At 39.9% G+C, this 16,521-nt stretch overlaps 1 protein-coding gene across 1 annotated transcript in view; it reads left to right on the top strand.

Moving 5' to 3' along the window:
* The window catches only part of ADHFE1 (alcohol dehydrogenase iron containing 1), a 1,104,832-nt gene that overhangs the window by 251,828 nt on the left and 836,483 nt on the right, over positions 1 to 16,521 (top strand). The window contains exon 6 of the mRNA XM_044067374.1: positions 15,247 to 15,443. Within this exon, the coding sequence (XP_043923309.1) occupies positions 15,247 to 15,443 (197 nt within the window). The remainder of the gene's footprint in view (positions 1 to 15,246; positions 15,444 to 16,521) is intronic.

Genomic DNA, 16,521 nt, shown 5'->3' with positions numbered 1-16,521 from the left:
TATGGTAAGTACATAACTTTTTTTTTGTATGTTGACAAGCTTTATTGGCCTGTATTCTTTCATTGTAATGCGATTTGAAATTTTTGTCTTGGAAGACTATCTTTTTAGTAGCCATCATGTCTGCCCGAAGAGTCTCAGAACTACAAGCCTTGTCCATAAAACCTCCGTATTTGGTTTTTCATGCTGACAGAGTTTCACTGCAAACAAATCTTTCAAGCTTGTCAACATACAAAAAAAAAAGTTATGTACTTACCATAATGTTCCATGTCAGTTGTTTATCTCGCCTTCATTCTTACAGATGGGTTCGGAGCCGATCCTCGGCTCCGAGTCAGCCAACTACAAAGTTCGAGGTCTTCAAACAGCTCGAGGCAAAGTCCCTATCCCATGATGCACCCTAAGTTACCTCAGATCTTGTTTGCTGCCTCCAATAATACCATATGCCATTCTGTCAGTTTTTAAGGTAAAAACTGTAGGAAGACAAAGCAACCATGATAAAACTAGTTATACTGTGCACCTTATGTGTAATATTAACCAGGTGCAAACCTCTGTATGTTTTCCCTGTGCCATCTGACCTTAGTTATGGCTGAAAGTTGTCCCTGCACCAGCCTAAATACCTGGTCAACATACAGTAAAATAAATACATTGTAGAATGCCCAATGCATGGACAAACTTAAGGATGAAGCAGACATCTCCACACCACATGCCAGCAGTTAGTTTAAGTACCCAATAGAATGTGTTGGGGGTTCAGGGGTAACATGGACCTGAGGAGGGTATCAGTGAGACACCATGTAGGATTCTAGTAACCTTGTACCACCAGACCAGCAATCTTGTATATACAGAGATTTATTCCATCTCACTTCATTTGCTTTATGTAGTAATACTTCGAGTGCTGTATTGCTGCTGCTGTTTTTACATCCCAGCCACTCTCACAGTACATTTATAAAAAAGCTATAGCAACAATAATCTAAATTTCTTGCTTACATTCTTTCAAAAAAATGGGAGCAGGGAGATGTTGTGTTTGTTAGGCCCAGAAATTCTTGCTGCTAATGTAAAGGCCTAAAATACAGGACTATTGCAAACCTGAATTATATATCTTGACCTGCATCTGCAGAATAAATAGGAAGTTTAGTAACTTAGTGACTCTAGTAGTGCATGTAATGTAATCTTATTTATTATTTATTTACATTTGTTTACCGGGAAGGTCCACTGGGCCAACAGGTACCCATTTTCAGTGGAGGCCTGAGGAGAAAAGCTCCCCAGAAAATAATATAAACATTAGAGTAGTTCAAACAGTGAATAAAACATACATTAGCATAGCAGTACAATGATTTGAATAATGCATACATTTGAATGGCAAACAACATAATAGAATACTAAGACAGGTTTCACAGTAAACAATTTTACTGTAGTCAAACAGTACTTATTTTACTGAGGCAATGGAATAGTAGGAGATGGTGAAGTCAGGTTATAGATTGTGAGGGAGTTTCACATGAGCATAGTCATTTGAAGGAGAGATGTTGTCTCAAAGATTTGTTGAAGAAGGAAGAAAGCATTGCTAGTGGATCTGAGCTGGGGAGGGAGAGAGTTCCATAATCTAGCAGTGCAAATGGAGTAGAGCATTTGGCCAGTGGAAAGATTAGCTTTTCCTACTTTTAAAAACATTTGATTTTCAGAGTGGAGTGGTCTGTTAGGGTGAAATAGAGTGAAAAGAGAGGAGAGAGAAGGGCAGCTGGCTGGATTGAATATTAGTTTGTGGGCAGTTGTTAGTTGTATGTAAGTAAGATGATGTGGAAGTTTCAGCCAGTTGTCGAAGAGCGGTACAGTGGTGAGAGAGATGTTGCCTATTTGTGATGAACTTGGTAATTTTATTATAGCATGAATCTAGTTTGGATTTAAGATTGGCCTGTATGTTGGTAAAGAGGGGAGCACCATAGAAAAGTGAGGGGAGCAGGAAGGAGGAGGCAATGGCTAGTTTTGAGGTGTAATTTAGGAAAGTTTTATGATGGTATAGCATACCTAGTTTTTGTTGTGTTTTTTTTATGTTGCTGTGTATGTGCAAGTTAGAAGTTAGGTGTTGATCCAGAGTGGCGCCTAGGAGTTTCATGTGTGTGACTACCTCAATGGTAGTGTTATCTTGGGAGAGAACAGTGAAAGAATCTTTATTTGCAGAGGTGGACTTCTTGGGGTAAATAGCATTAATTTGTTTTTCTTGGGGTTTAAGGCAAGGTGGTTATTAGCCATCCATGTTTCAGTAGCACTGAGTGCTGATTGGGTTTATTTCAGGAGTTCGGGTGAGGAATTAGCAGTGCAGAAGATAGTGGAGCCATCTGCTTATTGGATGATTGTACTGTGGGTTAGAGTAGAGCAGAAGTCATTGATAAAAATGCTGAAGAACAAAGGACCTAAGATAGATCCTTGAGTACTACAGTGGTGGTGCTGAGGAAATGAGAGAACAAATGTAGCTTGTGCATGGTCCTTGGCGAATGGTGGCTTGTTGCCTGTCAGTGAGGCAATTAGTGAACCGGTGTAGGTTGGTGGGAGAGATTCCTAAGTTGGATAGTTTTGTAAAAAGGAGAGAATGGGAGACAATATCAAAGGCTTTGGAAAAGTCAAGAAATAGAGAAGAGACAAGTTTCCTGGAGTTTCGAGCCCAGTTGATAGTCGCAGAATGATATGAGAGCTGTAGTGGTACTATGTCCAGGTCTAAAAGCATGCTGTGTTGGTGATAGTAGGTTATTGCTGAGTAGAAAGTTTTGGAATTGGCTGTGGATACATTTTTCTAGTATTTTTGAGATGGGAGAGAGAATGGCGATGGGTCTAAAGTTGGTGATGTCTGTATTGTTACCACCTTTGTGCAGTGGGATGATAAATGCCTTTTTCCAGATGGAGGGAATATAAGACTCTTTGACCTCTTAATGAGTAGGCAAACAAGGTAGGCAATGGAGTTTGCAGCTATTTGAAGGTATTCTGGGGGCAGGTGGTCAGGAGTGGTAGTGCAGGGATTTAGTTTGAGAAGTAGTTTCTTAACTGTGGCAGTAGAGATGGGGGCAAGAGGGAAGTCATAAGAGTGGGGAGAGTATTTCTAAAAATACATTATGAACATTTTAAAAAAGGAGCTATGTGTAGCATATGGCCCTAGATCTGCTCCCCCTTTTTTTTGGACATTTGGCTGCCTTATAGGGCAAGATGCTATCATGAATTCTGAACACAGAGGCTAAATTCCTTCAGAAAATCTGCAACATCAGTGTCATTAACAATATTTCCATGAATGGGCCACATTTGTTTGCATTTTATTAGGCTAAACCTGGCACATCATAAAGTCAACAGTAAAATCCAAAAAAGCCCAAAACGGATGGTGAAGCAATAAAGTGCTGAGAACTATACGCTAAGCCTCAAAGTTTATTCCACAAACAGACACAACAACGCACACAAAATACGTTTTCGTTTTACAATGAACTTCATCAGATGTGGGCTTGATTAAGCACTCCCATATAAATAACTATTCCATTACAACACAACCAATGAGAAACCAAAAAAAAAACATTAGTCTCATATTATATTAATTAAAAGTACCATCGGACCAATTGTACACAAAAATACATGAAGTATGTATGAAATCCATTTGTATTACTGACTGGAAATTTAATCTTGTCATGTTTCATTTCACATACAGGTACATTTAAGATTATTTTGAGAAACAACTTTATAAAAAATTAATAAAATTTACAAAAATGAAATAAAAACATGAAAATGCCTTTACTATAAATATTCCCATTAAAACCCATTAAAAAAAAAAAAAGATGATTTGGCTCCCTCTTGTGGATTATTTTGAAATGACAAGTTAAATAAAGATGAAAAATATTGTTGACAGTAACACACTTTAAAAACATTCAAATACATTACAAACCATTAATTGCCATATTAAAACAACATTTTTTGCCAGGCATTTTGTAAAAATTGTCTTGTTAAAAACTTTAAAAGTTCACTGGAGGTAAAAAATGTTAGAAATCAGTTGTGTATGACTGAAAATCATTGTGTTGGGTGTTTACATATCACCCTTCATTATTATAGTTTAGCTGCCCTTAACTTTAAAAGGGAAGTTGTAGATATATGTAAAGTCAACAGTACAGCAATGGATCATGTTTTCCTTTCAGTTATTACTTATTTAGTTTTTTTTTTTTTTTTTTTTTTTTTTTTTTTAAACAGATAAATCTTTGCAAGAAATTCTGAAACTTGTTCTAGAAAAGTTCTGAAATATAAAGCTAGAACAATGTTGTAACAGCAGATGTCCTTCCATTTCACTGTTGCAGTATTCTTTACAACAAGGATTCCCTGCCAAAGTCAGCTCAACGTCCGGCCAGTATACGAAAGCCTTTAGGTTGCTTTAAGATACGTTGTATATCACACGTATGTTCGCTGCAGATAACATAGGGTATAAAGGTGACATCCAGAAGTACCATCCTCAAAACTTCTTTGCCACCGGTCCAAACACCATCTTTTGATTAGTCTGAACACCCTCTTCATTGCTGGTTCACCAAGCCATTTTGCCCCATTGGAGTTTTTATTTATTTTACGTATGTAATTTATTTGCATTTATTGCATCCACAGTACATGAAATTTAATAAAATGAGTTACAAAAATTTGAATTATAAAGAAAACATTTGTACAAAATACAGAGTAAGAACCATAAGAGAAATGTATAGTAATATAGTTTGAACAACCAGTCAGTATAAGATTTACATTGTGTAATTTCTCTAGCATCTTTTTCTACAGTATTTTCTCACTACATAAAATAAGATTGATAAGAAATCTCATAGTATACATATTCTGGGAGGCTTGGTGCAGGTACACTTCCAGCTTGAGGATAGGTGGTTGTGAAGGGAAGTTTTGCAATAGGCAGGATTTTGAGTTGTTCTGATTGATAGAGGTAGAGCATCCCAGTGTTTGGCTATAGAGCATGAATAAAGAAGCTGGCCGTGTGGGAAGTTATGTTTGTGAACCTGCAAGAGCTTCTGATCCTCCAATCTATGGGGCCTGTTTGGGTGGTAGTAACTAAATATAGAACTCAGGACAGGCCAGTCTAGGGGTTTAAACAGCATTTTGTGAGCTGTGATTAGTTGCAAGTAGGAAAAATAGTTTGGTAGTTCTAGCCATTTCAGTAACTTAAGAGCAGTGCAGTGATGGGTGGAGTATTTAGAATTAGTTGCAAATTTGGTAGTTTTATTGTAGCATGTCTCAGGTTTGGATTTTGAAGAGCTTTGGATGTTGGTGAGATCAGAGTGGCACCATAGAGGAGGCAGGGTAGTAGGTAAGTTGTGGCTAGGGTTAATTTTGGAGGTTTATGTGGTCAATGACTTCAATTATAGTCTTACTATGAGAATATATGGTGAACTCGGTTTTATTTAAGGTGGTTGTTTTCTTAGGGGTGAATAGAATGATTTTGGTTTTATTTGGGCTCAGGGCTAGGTGGTTGTTGTGCATCCAGGATTCAGTGGAGGAGAAGGCCTTTTGAGTTAGTTGTAGGAGATCAGAGATGAAGTTGGCAGAGCAGGCAATAGTAGTGTTGTCTGTATATTGAATAACAGATCCTTGAGGTAAAGATGAGTGGAAATTGTTTATAAATATGCTGAATAGGAGTTGTCCAAGTGTAGAGCCTTGGGGAACTCCGGTAGTGGTGTTGAAAAAAGGAGAGATGGAGTTTTGCCATCTGACAGCCTGTTGCCTTTCAGTTAAGTAACTAGAGAAACAGTTTAGTGTGGGGAGGGAAAGACTGATCTTTAGAAAGTTGTGTGATGATTAAAGGGTGAGAAATAGTGTTGAATGCTTTTGATAGGTCAAGGAAGAGGGTGGAGAAAATTTTGCCAGTGTCACAGGCTGTGTTGACTGTATCCATGAAGGATAGAAGAGCAGTTGTAGTACTTTGGCCAGGTCTGAAGCCATTTTGTGATGGTGAAATTATTCGTCAAGAACATAGCAATGAAGTTGTGTATTGATGCACTTTTCTAAGATTTTGGAGATCGGAGAAAGAATTGCAATGGATCAGAAGTTAGTGATGTCAGTATTATTGCCACCTTTATGGAGAGGGAGAATGAAAGCCTTTTTCCAGATTTTGGGAATGTAGGACTCAAGGATGGATCTACTGAGAAGTATGCTTATGGAGTAAGTGATACTGTCAGCGGCAATTTTTAGGTATTCTGAGGGTATGTTATCAGGGGCGTTAGAGCAAGGTTTTAGCTTTAGTAGCAGTCTTTTTATATTGGAGATTGAGATGGGATTTAGAGTAAATGTGGAAGTGGAATGGGTATTGGGCTTTTTTGAATGTTGGGTGTGAGTAGTGGAGGGGGAGCAAGTGGTTGATTCAGATGGGGATGTGTAGCAAGTGGAGTGATTTTATTGGGAGAATTTTGCTGAGATGCCGGCTGTGGCGTTGATAAAAAAAAAGTATTAAAAATAGAGGCTGTTTCTTCTGGAGACTGTCAGGGTGAAGGCAGGTTTTTTTTTTTTTTTTTTTTTTGCCTGGGTTAAGTAGTGAAGTAACGGAATTTCAGAATTTCTTTGGCTTCTGCTTGTAATTGGACTGAAATTTTAGGTAATGTTCTATTTTTATCTTTGTCGACTAGCTTTTTTACCTGGTTGTGGAGTTGTTTGAATTTTAGTAGGTCTGGGGTGTGTGTGCTTGCCATAACTTCCATACATTGTATGTGGCATGCATGAGAAATCTAGTAGGCTTGGATAGCCAAGGGGTATGGTTATTTTTGATCCTTTGTACACTTAGAGGAGCAAGGCTATTTAGTGTATTCATGAAGGTGATGTTGAAGTAATCAACAGCTATGTCATGAGGGCGGGTTTTTAGTAGATGCCAATCTACTGTTTTTAGAATGTTGTTGAAGGTTACAGGGTTGAATGAGGTCAAATTCCTTTTTCATTTATATTGATGTTGACTTTGACTGGAGGGGTAGCATGGGTTATAAAGGCTGAGAGATGGTCACTGAGGGTGTTTGGGAGTGCTGCGGCTGAGGATATTTTGTTGGGGTTTGTGACCAGAATCCAGTGTAAGGTGGATCCATTGTCATTGCCTTTGTTAGCTCTGGTAGGGGAATCAGTGAGCTAGGTGAATTTGAAAAGATTAATATTTGAGGATGGGAGTTTGGAGATGAGTTCTAGCCAGTTGATATTTATGTTGCCTAGTATGATAGTTTCATTATTAATATTGAAAGAAATCCAGGTTAGGATATCTTCCAATATGGTTATGTTGTTGCCAGGGGGTATGTAGAGAACTGTGATACAAACATTTTTTTGCTGTTATTCATATTTAAGTAAGTTAAGAGGATTTCTGCATTAGTGAATTGAGGTATAGAGTTAGTAAATGGAACTAAATTGTAGGTGTTAGTAAACAGAAGGGCAACACTGCCTCCTTTTTTATGGGCCCTGTCTAATCATATAGTTTGAAAACCTGAGAGGAGAAATTCATTGTCTTTAATATGGGGTTTTAGCCAGGTGGCAGTAATGTGTGGTTGTTGATGAGCAGTCCATGTGTGAAAGTCTGATATTTTATTACAAATACTTTGGAGATTTATGTTTGCTATATTAAATGATTACTTGTGGCAATCTCTGTTGATGGATGTGTCAGGATGGTTGAGTGTAGTGGATCCTGGATTGGGGTGTCTGTCTCCGCATAAAGTTATGGTAGTGAGCTTGAAAGTGTGATATGTTAGCTTTTGGTTAGTGATGGGTTTGGTGTGACTTATTTGAAGATTTGCAGTAGAGAGGTTTACCTGATTAAACTGTTTTTGTATGTTAGGGAGGTAGGTTTCACTGTGTATTGGAGGAGGGGATTTAGTTGATATAGGCTAGGGGAGATGTCGGTATAGCATTTGGGTGGAATAGGCAAGGAAATATAGGTAGTAGAGGTGGCAGAGTAATTAGTGGAGAGGAAAATGGGGTTTGGAACAGTGAGATGTATTAAAGTTATAAGAAGTGTAGAAAGTAATAGGAAAGAGTGTGTGAGTGTGGTGGATAAGAGTACGATTGTTGGCTTTATAGAGATGTGGGGTAAGCAGTAGCAGACGCAAGAGCAGGAGTTGTTTTAATGCCGTGGTTGAGTAATAAGTGAGAGTATAAGGTAAGTGAGGTAGTGCAGAAGGAGAAGATGCAGCTATGTGTATGGAATATATTACAGGGAGTGAATGTAGAGTAAGAAGAGGACGCGAGGTAATCCGAAGTGGAACATTGAGTAAATGGAGTATAATCTAGTGGCCTGGGGCGGTTAGGTAAGGGAGAGAGTCAGCTAAGGGAGGAATGTGTGTAGTTATAGTAGTTGAAGAGATTGTTCAGGTGGACTAGGGGTGGAGTGAAGGATAGGCAGGAGTGGTATATGGATGAAGTATGCTAGGGGGAAGTGACAAGGAGCAAAGTGAGTGGTAGGTGGAATGAGTTAAGGTGGTTGTATGGTGTCAGTGAGGGGATGAGTTAGCTAGGTATAAGTGTAAGGACAGTGGGGGTGGATGGGGCTGGGGGTAGGGTAAGGGAGTGGAGTGAGCCCAAGTGTAGTAAGGATGAACAGAGTGGGTAGAAACCACGAGTCTAGTCCAGCCAGTAGGAAAAACTATCAGTTCCTCACAGTGCAGCAAGTCAGTCCCAGCAGTAAGGTGTAGCAGTTTAAGTAGAGATGCATAAACTAGTGGACAGAATAGAAGAGTAGGTACTTAGTGACTAGGATTGAGGAAAGGAACAACTACAGTAAAGCCATCAGCAAAACTGGGGTAAGGGAGGGGGTCAAACTAAGCTATAGCATCCCATTGGGTGTGCTTGCCAGTTTACCATTGTAGGTTGAATATTTTAGGTAAAAATAAACAAACAAGGAACAGAGATACAGCATAACATGTACACTGCGGTCAGTAGGTAGTCCAATCTGGTGGTTTAGGAGGGTCACGATCTTGCAATGGAAGGAGACTTTAGACATTCATTTCATGAGGGGGACACCAGTAGATGATGATAGGATTGTGGGGCTGTAAAAATAAAGAAACAGAGTAAGGGGAATATTACAGTGGCTGAGAGAATAAGAAAAACTTGTTAGATGGGATTCAACGGTAATTGCTGAAAACAAAAGTTATTAATGAGTCTATAATATGACTAGCTATCTATACAGCACTACATAACATAGTAACAGTAACAGTGCTCTTATAAAAACTGAGAGAGTAGAGCTAAAGAAATTCCCAAGATTAGGCCTAAGGGTTTGCTGTAAACCAACAGTGGAACACCTAATCCACCTAGGGCAAGAGGTCTATACATTCTAAAATGCCACGTGCACATTAACTGGTGGTGTAAATAGCTGTGGTACAATAACTGAGGTGTGGATAATAAGTAATTAACAAGGAGCTAGCAAAGACAATAATTAGCAAGCAGTGGGTGATCATCTGTGGGCAAATTTACAGCAGAGAGGTAGCATGAATAACAGTTTACAAGCAGTAGGTGACCATCAGTGGCACTGACTCACTGTCTGAAAATATTGTCTAGAATACAGTCTAAAAGTACACTATTTATATAAAAGAGAAAGTATAGTGCAGAGACAATCTGCTGGAAGGTAATTAAGCATCTGTGCACATCTCTGTGTCTTACAAATGGAAGCAACAGTATTCACAGCCTAATAATACACTGTGCAACAGTTTCATAGTGCTTGGTTCAAGGCAGCAGATGTAACACAAACAATACAACAAAGCATAACACTTGGCTCAAGGCAGTAGAGTTAACATATGCAGACATGGTATTTTACAATCCCTCTAACCATGTTGATAGTTTGAAATAAATGGCACAGAATATCTAGGTTAATCATAGAGTCCCATTCAAACAGGCATAAATGTAGTTCAGCTGAGCAGTATTCAGAGATCCCTATGATGCAACAGAGGTGCAGTTACATTGCTGTTACACTTACCTGGCGATGCACCGAATGCAGGACACTAGATCAGCTGTGGCCCTGTTGCTCTTATCTATGAGGTATGACCCCTATTGCTCTTCGCTATGATCGATGGCCCTTTTGCTCTTATCTTTTTTCCTTTGTTTGATTATTTGTGGGGTTCATGCCATTCAGAAAGGGTAAATGCTAGTACAGCAGACAGATTCCCCATAAAGACCGTCAAGAGCAGTGCTGATTTTGTCACTGTGCTTCCCACAACCGTATGTCCTGTTCCATTTGTCAGGTTTTTGTTGCAAAACTTCTCTGTAATCGCCTTTCCTCTTTGGCCCTCTTTAGAGAACTAACGTCTTAAGTTTTTATAGAAAGACAATATGGAGGGAACTTCCCACTCTGAGGGTCAGATGCCCATAAAGAAGAAGGCCAAGAACTCTAGGCCTGATTCTTCTGCTGTACTGCCTCCACCAGATGTCTCTCCCAAGGTTAGTTAAAGTCCGGGAGATTGCCTGGCTCCTCCTTTGGATTTGCCTGTCGTGACTGCTTCAGAGACTGGCATGGATCCAACCTCACGCATGTCCCTGGAGGCCTTGCAGGGGGAGCCACGGTTGACTATTACCGAAGGGCCTAGGGGTGTTCCTCAGATTTTGGTTAGAGAGGACAATCTTGCTATGATTGTGGAATGTCATCCGGAGTCTGAGCCTTCTAAGTTGTACAGGGCAGACGTCCCTTTGAAAAAGAAACAAGAAACAAAAAAAAAAAAAAACTGTTTCTCCTACTGCTACGGACCCTAAGATTGAATGGCAGAATTTCACTCAGGGTTTGTTTAATGCCCATATGGCTTTGAAGCCAACTCAAAAAGTTTCTTTTCCTGCTGCACCTTGGTCCTCTACACCTCTTAACATGCCTAGAAAAGAGAGGAAGAGGTGAATTCAAATGAGGAATCCCTTGCTTATTCATCCTGGATTCCTTTTCCTTTAGACTATGGTTCTAAGGAGGAGGAGTCCAGTAGCCCTGGCACTGCATTTAAGGAGATTTCCTTTGGGGACACAAGTTTCCAGGATGATGGAATTTTTTTAAATGGGATTGCTCCCAGGTTTTTGAGGTGCAGAAGAGGTATTACGAACTTCTGTAGATGGATTCTCTCAGACCTTTTGTTGTCTCTTGTTTTGGCTGCCTTGCTGAATGCCTTTTTGACTGCATCTCAGGCTCCCAATTCCAAGCCCCTGCCCCCAGGTCTTTTCAGGATAAGGGCAAGGCTTTACAGGAACTTAAACATGTTTTTGTTTCTCCTGTGCTTATATTTCAAAGAAATTACCTTAATAAGTTAGCCTTTGTTTATAGACAGTCTTGCCCTCTTCCCAAGGGTAAAAAGGGGGATAAAAGGGTGCCTCCTGCAAAAGCTACCCAGACTCCTGGGACACAAAACTCTCCTTTTCCTGACAAATCAGGTGCTGTCTGACTATCCTGTTCTTCTCAACATCATCTTTCCCTATCCCTTCCAGTTTGGCTAAAGATTACTCAGGATTCCTAGCTTCAGTCCGTTATCCACCTAGGGTTTTACATGGTCTTTCATGGGCATTCTTCAGCCCCCTCAGGAACAGTTGTTTTTCTTTCCACGGGTGCGTCATGATCTTTTGACTCTGGGAACTATTCAAGAAGTTCCAGTTTCTAAAAGGGGGAAGGAGTTTTACTCCAGAATGCTTTTGGTTCCTTGGTAAGAGGGCACTTGGATACCCATTCTGGACCTTTCTCATTTGAACACCTTTCTGAAGGTCCCTTCCTTTTGGATATTGTCCCTTCAGACTTTGTTCCCTCTGCTACTTCCTCAGGCTTTTCTAGTGTCTCTGGACCTCAAGGATGCTTATCTTCACATTCCTATTCATCCCCTTTTCAGGAAATGTTTAAGTTTCTCTGTTCCTTCCTGGAATTTTCAGTTCTGTGCTTTGCCCTTTGGCCTTTCTATGGCCTCAAGGGTATACATGAAATGCCAGGCTCCTGTGATTACTTTTTGCAGAGTAAGGGAGATACAAATCTTTCCCTACTTAGATGATCTCCTGCTTCAGGCATCCTCTCCAGAGATTCTACTGCAGCATATTCACTTTTCTATTTCCCTTCTGCGAAACCTGAGGTTCCTTCAATGTAAATTTCCAAAAGTCCTTTCTGACTCATTGACAGGATCGTGTATTTCTGGGGTACAGGATTCAGACTGTTCCAGTGCTGGCATCCCTGCCTCCTACCAAAGCCTTGACTCTCATTTACTTCTTTCAGTCCCTTCTTCCTCTGGCTTTAATCACAGTTTCTGAAGGTTTTATGGCCTCCACCATTCCTCTGCTCCCTTTTGCCAAACTCCGCATGAGAATACTTCACTGGTTTCTAAATCAGTTTGGCTTTAGCATTCTCAACCCCTGGACTTCTTAGTCTCTCTTCTTCCATGCCTCAAGCTGGAATTTCAGTGGTGGATTCAGCAGTTGACTCTCAGTCCTGGGCTGCTTTTTCAGCCCCCTCTTCCCCTCTCAGGAGCTATTCACAGACACTTCATATGTGGAATGGGGAGCATCCTTCGGCTCTTTAAAGGTACAGGGTCTTTTGGTGGCCTCAATAAAGGAAAAAACATATCAGTGTCAAAGAAATGGGAGCTCTACTGGCTCTTCAGTCTTTTCACCCTCTATTCTCCCCAGGGTCTGTCAAGGTGTTTGCAGACAGTACCACAGTGACTTGGTATGTCAACAAGCAAGAGAGGATGAGATCTTACCTCATTTGCCATTTGGATCTACTAATGTGGGAACTAGCCATTCAATATTGTGACTGTTCAGGCAGCTTATATTCCCTCAGGTCAGAACATTGTGGCAGACTGACTGAGCAGGTCCATAACACAATCCCACGAGTTGATGCTGCACAGGGATGTGTTTCTGGACATTGTCCACCAGTAGGTTACTCCTCAAGTAGATCTTTTTGTCTCCCTTCCAAGCAGACAACTTCTCTTTTTTGTGGCACAGTTCCAAGTCCTCTGGTCTGGAAGGTGGATGCCCTATCTTTCTCGTGGAAGGGGGTGTTTCTTTATGCCTTTCCTTTTGTTCCCCTCATTCCAAAGGTCCTGTTCAAAATACAACAGGATGCTCACAAAATCTTGCTGGTGATTCCCTTTTGGCCCAGACAGCATTGGTTCCCTCTTTATTTAGCCAAGGGCAGTCATCACAAGTTACCTCAAACTGTTGACCTACTCACACAAGACAATGGATCTCTCCTCTGTCCTCACCTGTCCACTCTTCAACTGACATTGTGGGTGATAAGATTTTGAGTCTATACAGACACCTTTTTTCTGAGGATGTGCTTAGAGTCCTGCAGGAGATCACAAAGCACACAACTAGGAAATCCTACTTATCCAAATGGAAGAAGTTTTCTGTTTGATGTCTTTCTTGTAACCTGGATCCACTTTCTGTGGATGTTCCTTTGGTTCTGTCTTATCTGTGTGAACTGCTCAATGCTGGATTAGCTTATTCTTCTGTTAAGGTTCACTTATCTGCTATTTCTGCTTGTCTGCCTTTATCACCTTCTTTAGCTTCTAGATTTGAGGCCTAACAATTTCTTAAAGGTATCCTTTATATTAGGTCTCATAGGAAGCCTGTCTGTCCTCCCTGGGATCTTAATTTTGCTTTGGAAAAATTGACTTAGGCTCCTTTTGAGCCAGCAGCTTCAGCTTCCTTACAACATTGTTGTTAGAAGACTTCTTTTATTAGCCCTTACTTCTCCCAGATGGGTGTCTGATTTTCAAGCCCTTATGGCGTCTCCCAGGTGGGTGTCTGATTTTCAAGCCCTTATGGCTTCTCCCAGATGGGTGTCTGATTTTCAAGCCCTTATGGCTTCTCCCAGATGGGTGTCTGCTTTTCAAGCTCTTATGGCTTGTCCTCCTTTTTTAGAGTTCCATAAGGAAAAGGTGTCCCTTCATACTAATCATTCTTTTATACCCAAAGTGATGCATGAGTTGTCTTGTAATCAGGCTGTTCATTGCACACTTGTTTCTTTTCTGTGCAATCTGCTAGTCAGAAGGTGCTGCACACTTTGGATGTGCATAGACAGCTCAAATTTTATTTGGGTAAGACTAATATTTATCTTAAATCTGATCAGCTCTTTGTTTGCTGTCATCATAGATCCTTAGGTTTGGCAATTTCCAAGCAAATTATTTCTTCTTGGATTTCTAAAGATATTTCTTTTTGTTATAACTTCTACAGCAAGAGCCTTTCTGCTTCTGTTAAGGCTCATTCTACTAGGGCTATGGCATCTTCTGGTGCTTTTTAAAAGCATTTGGATACCAACTCTATTCTTGAGATAGCTACCTGGACTTCTTTGGATACATTTACCAAGCACTACAAGTTGGATGTGATTTCCAGAGCTAGAGCTGGCTTTGATAAGGCCATTCTTTATGGGTTCCTGGAGAGCTCTGCTGTTCCATCATCCTCCCTGTCTTCTTCCTGAGCTTTTACACTCTGCCTATTGTAAAGAATACTGCAACTGTGAAATGGAAAGACGTAGTAGAGTTGTGTAAAATCTTACCCTAACTGTAGATGTCCTTCCATTTCACTATTGCAGTAATGACCTAAAGGCTTTGGTATACTGGCCAGATGTCGGACCGCCCTTGGGAGGGGATCCCTATTGTAAAGAATACTGCAACAGTAAAGAGAAGGACATCTACTGTTATGGTAAGATCTTGCACAACTGTATTGTCTGCCTTGATGTACTTTTTTGGCAGATGAGCTTCCAAATGTAAGACTTTTACATATGTTCATAAGGGAAGGTCTAAAGCTTTATGGTACGTTCTCCAATAAGCTGTGCTGTACTTCCATTCAGATCATTAATGTTGCAGCTAGAAGGGTCTGGTAATGGCCACCCTTCCCTGTTAATCTGCATGTAAATATTGCTTCTTCTTGGAGGACCTGTTACTTCTAACTAGTAGTATGAATGTGCTAGTTAAGTGAGTGGAATACGTAAGTAAGTATGAAGACTTAGCAAAAAAATTGAAAGGGTAAATACATTTTGTAGCATATTTATACAATGACTCACTTCTCAGATAATTTGTAAGTAAGAAATGTGTTTGGGTTTTCATTGTATATTTGCACACCATTCTGCTATAAATAGTGTGTTTCCATCTAATCTTGTATGTGCTTGTTTACGATGCATTGTTGGACTTTTCTCATAAAATGTTTTAAATGAACTTTTGTCTGTAATATACATTGGCTTACCGAATGTGGTGTTTGAAGTCTCTTTTTTAATTGCTGGACATGTATGCTATACATACTTTTTTCACAGCATACTGAACAAACTTTTCCTTTATGTTTTAGCTTCAAAGATGCCATAACATTTGCTAGAACCCATGACTTTGATGGTTATGTTGCTGTGGGAGGTGGCTCTGTGATAGACACTTGTAAAGCTGCCAATCTCTATGCTTGCAGCCCTGATGCTGATTTCCTAGATTATGTTAATGCACCAATTGGAAAAGGAAAGCCTGTAACCGTCACTGTAAAGCCTCTAATTGCAGGTACATAGTCTTTGCAAATTTTCTTCTGTAGTTATTATGCATTTCTGAAATCTGCCTAACAAAAGCTTTCATGAGCTCGCTTGTAGAGTGGCAGCACAGTGCAGTAAACCTTGGCTGTCATGACATTTTTCTTGAAAACCCACAAGCAAGTCCGAGTTACTTGTTACTATCTAGTGACAAAAACATTTTCCGTATTTCACAGAATTGCCAGTTTGCAATGTTGCCACCCTTGGAAGAGAGGGAAAAAATAGACAAATACCACACCCTAGCTTCCTTCTTTACCTTAACCATTATATGAATTGCATTCTTTTCAGTGTTACGTCTTATGCTTGCAAAAAATTATGCTAAGTACATTAGTTTGGGAAATACATGCCTGTGCTGCACTAGTTAAAATATGCTTTCTGTGATTCTTTGTGATGTAAACAATATTTGCACATCACCAAAAAAAAAAAAAAAATTGCTGCTTGTGTGAGACCATGGTACATTGTATTGTGGAGTTTCTCCTTTCATCACTATTGTACAACTGCCAAATTAGTATAAATAAGTAATGAGGAAGTAAGAGGTGTAGAAGACTTCTCCCTCCTGACAAAAATCTTTTTTTTATGAATGTATGTTAGTTATTCAGCATGTTGTTTTCTTGGTTCGTGATGTATGCAGTAGCACAGTGCATTGTCACCTCATAGCAAGAGGATTTCTGATCCATTTCTTGGCTGGGGTACAGTCTGTGTGGAATCTGTATATCTGTATGTTCTCCTCTGTGTTTGCATTGACTTTCTCTGGATGCTCCGTTTTCCTCTCACATTCCAAAGACATGCAGTAGGTGGACTGAATGCTTTAAACTGGCAGTAGGGTTTGATTTGTGCATATGTGTGTGTCTGTTACAGAAGAATGACTGCTTCGACTGGCAATGTGAACATTGGCTTTAGGTGATGGCCACTATTGATGTGATATACTGACCCCATTTACAAAAGTGGGTTGATGAAGATCCGGGTGTCAGTGTTGTGCATCACAAATTAAAAAAAAAAAGTGCAGCAAGATGAAATAGATAGGAAGGATACCATTTCTATTAAACTTTTCA

This window comes from Protopterus annectens, chromosome 3.part1 (assembly GCF_019279795.1).
Source record: "Protopterus annectens isolate FY-2018-M chromosome 3.part1, PAN1.0, whole genome shotgun sequence".
NCBI classification, from domain to species: Eukaryota; Metazoa; Chordata; order Ceratodontiformes; family Protopteridae; genus Protopterus; species Protopterus annectens.
Note: the sequence above shows the minus strand (reverse complement) of the source record. Positions and strands in the feature narration are given on the sequence as shown.